At 47.6% G+C, this 3,167-nt stretch overlaps 1 protein-coding gene across 1 annotated transcript; it reads left to right on the forward strand.

Moving 5' to 3' along the window:
* Positions 1-1,286: 1,286 nt before the first annotated feature.
* LOC130385940 (uncharacterized) lies at positions 1,287-2,939 on the forward strand. Its single transcript, XM_056594726.1, has 2 exons — positions 1,287-1,596; positions 2,033-2,939. Exons 1-2 carry the CDS (start codon positions 1,292-1,294, stop codon positions 2,937-2,939), a joined length of 1,212 nt encoding a protein of 403 aa, XP_056450701.1. The 5' UTR covers positions 1,287-1,291.
* Positions 2,940-3,167: the final 228 nt, after the last annotated feature.

A 3,167-nucleotide genomic window follows, 5' to 3' on the forward strand; every position in this document is an offset into this window, starting at 1 on the left:
CCCTATTCCCTATATAGTGCACTAAATCATGTACACTATATAGGGAATAGGGAACAAGTGTATAGGGAACGATTTCGAACACAGCTAATGACTGTTGTACTGTGAGCTATTGCGCATGCTCGTTCCCACCCTTGACCGACCGGATGACACGGACTGATACCTACGGACGACTAGCACTTGCTCCATATTTATCGTATAGAATCCTTCAATTTACGAGGTAAGTAATTCATATCTATAATCACGAATGTATATTATTTAACCGTGTGAGTGTTAAATTGTACTTATTAGCCCTCATGATACATTTCCGAGAAAATGTCTCAAGTTTTCTCTGTCACTCGTTTCCTAGTTAGCGGTAAGTAGCTCAACTCCGCCTTGCTAGGTTTCTATCATTTACACCCATGGACCACCCGACCCGAGTATTCTCAAAGTTGATTTTCGTGCTTCGTATTGAAAGAAATGGCAATGTATGTGTATACAACCAGATTTGTAAGTACTCATGCGAGAGACACGTGTGCATTGATAGCGGGTAGTGCCACCACATAGTCATAGCCATGTTGCTAGCGCACGTGTGCATGGGTAGTGGGGGAGTGCTAGCACATGGTCATAGCCATGGTGTTAGTGCACGTGTTCATCAGTGTTAATTTCGTTGTGTTAATGACACGTTGACGAGCTAAAAAAAAGTTCTTTGATAATAAAAACTATGACGAAATGTAAGTTTCGTTTTCGTTGACGAGATGAGACACGACTAAAATGTTGGTGGTGCTATTTGGACATTCAAAATGCATGATATTTTCCAATCATTACCCTCCCGTAAGGTTCTTATGCAACGGAAACATGAAACAATGTTCACTCCTCCAGTAAATAGGACGGATCTTAGCTACAGAGGCGGGCCGTCAGGGCCAGCAAAGCCTTCTCTGCTGGACTCGAACCTTTCAGAACAATACATTATTTTTATTAGACATATAATTGATACCTTTTGAATATATATATATTTTTTCATTCTATCTATTTTGCGACGAAGCGGCCGCGCGAACCCGACAAGCATGATTGGCCGGCCCACGGGAGGCCCTATGGCATCTGCCCGAATGCCAGACCGTCCAGTCCGTCGCTGGCGCTAACGCCTCGTGCCCACTGCACCGTCAGTCAACGGACGTGGGAAGGCATGGCTGACGGATGGGGGAGTAGTCTTTGCAGAGGCATCCGTCAGCTAATCAAATCGCTTCCCGCTAACAACAACAAAGCCGGGTTCTTTCCGCTTCTTCCTTCTTGTTGTGTTACTTGTCATTGCAAGATGGATCCCGTTGTAGCAAGGATGGTGTTGGTTCAGGTTGCTGGTGCTTTGGTCCACCGACGTGGAAAGCAAGTGCATCGGCGTTGGTGGGTTCACCCCATTCTCCGGACACGCAACCAGAGAGGGGAGTATCACGCACTTGTGCAGGAGTTGCGTCTGGATGCTCTCCTTTTCCATCAATATTTTCGGATGCCTCCGGACTACTTCGACGAGTTGCTTGGCAAGGTCGGTCCTCTCATTACCGTGGCAGACACACGGTTTCGTTCTGCAATTGGCCCTGCCGAGCGACTCGCCATTTGCCTACGGTAAGGATACTTTTTTTTTTTTAATGATCACACAACTAGCGTTTCCATACAGCTCATTGGTGTGCACATACTGCTAGGCTATAGAAAAGGTGCCCATTTCCATCCACGGTGTTGTTTGCATAAGATTTCCTAATTAGGGAAGACATCTACCCATCTATAGCCATAGTAGTGTGCAGAGTGTTCCTGGTAAATCTCAGGTTATGTGGTAGAGCTATCTGTAAACAATCTAGTCATATTAGTTGTGGATGTCACATGGGATTATTTATGTATCAATGAAGAGTGTTTCAGATAAATGTGTTCCATCATAAAGCCTTTCTATGAACATGGTATGCAAGCAACCATGTATGAATAATAAATATAACTAAGCTGTCATGACTCATGCCCTGTATATTTTAAAGTATATTTGAAGTATATTCTTTAATGCTTTCTTTTTTAGGTATCTTGCCACTGGCGATTCCTTTCACACGATTGGCTTCAGCTATCGTGTGGGCACTTCGTCAGTGTGTAGGATAGTGCGGGAGGTAGCCAGTGCCATCTGGACTGCTTTGGTGGAGGAGGAGATGTCTGTTCCCAAGAGGGCGGACTGGAGCACCATGGCCGAGCAGTTTGAGTGGCGCTGGAACTTCCCCAACTGCATCGGAGCGATTGATGGGAAGCATGTTGTGATACAAGCTCCAGGTAACTCTGGCTCCTTGTATTACAATTACAAGGGCACCTTCTCCCTGGTCCTCCTCGCCATAGTGGACGCCGACTACCTCTTCCGGGTTGTGGATGTTGGAGGCTACGGCAGGACGAGTGACAGCGGCTCCCTCCGTAACTCCGCGTTTGGGGAAGCTCTTCGCGATGGCACCCTTGACCTCCCTCCCGCCCGCGTCATCTCCGGCGCAGAGCAGCGGGGGCCACTTCCTCACGTGTTTGTGGGGGATGAGGCGTTCCCACTCATGACCCACCTGCTGCGGCCATTCCCTGGACAACATCACACTCAGGAGAAGCGAGTGTTCAACTACCGCCTCAGCCGGGCTCGTCTGGTAGTGGAATGTGCCTTCGGGATCTTGGCATCTAGGTGGCGCATGTACCGGCGCGTGATTGGCACCAGTCCTGAGGTAGCTGAGGTGTGTGTGAGGGCCACCTGTGTGCTGCACAACTTTCTCGAGAGGAAGAAGCTGCAGGGGAGAAGACGCGGGGTGGAACCGAACATCGAGCCATCGACTGATCTTGAAGCCCTGCGTGATGTACCCAGGATGGGCTCCAACAACGCCACCAGACTGACCATCCAGATGCGGGAGGCCTACTATGCGTTCTTCAACGAGGAGGGTGCAGTGCCATGGCAGCCAAGAGCCTAGCAACACAAAGGCTCTTCAACCAAACAGCTCTTTTAAGAGCTACACATATCTTAAGAAAAGAAGCATATTCCAACTACACCTGCACCTTCCTATACCTGCGTATACATTGTACATTTGCTCAAGGTTAAGTTTTAAAAGTAAATGTAATAATGATTGATAATGATTTGGTTTTGTTTTTCACAGATGACCCGAGCCAGCTTTCAAGAATCCCTATTGTCTTTCTGCAAG

This window comes from Gadus chalcogrammus, chromosome 7, assembly GCF_026213295.1.
Source record: "Gadus chalcogrammus isolate NIFS_2021 chromosome 7, NIFS_Gcha_1.0, whole genome shotgun sequence".
In the NCBI taxonomy this organism is placed as follows: domain Eukaryota; kingdom Metazoa; phylum Chordata; class Actinopteri; order Gadiformes; family Gadidae; genus Gadus; species Gadus chalcogrammus.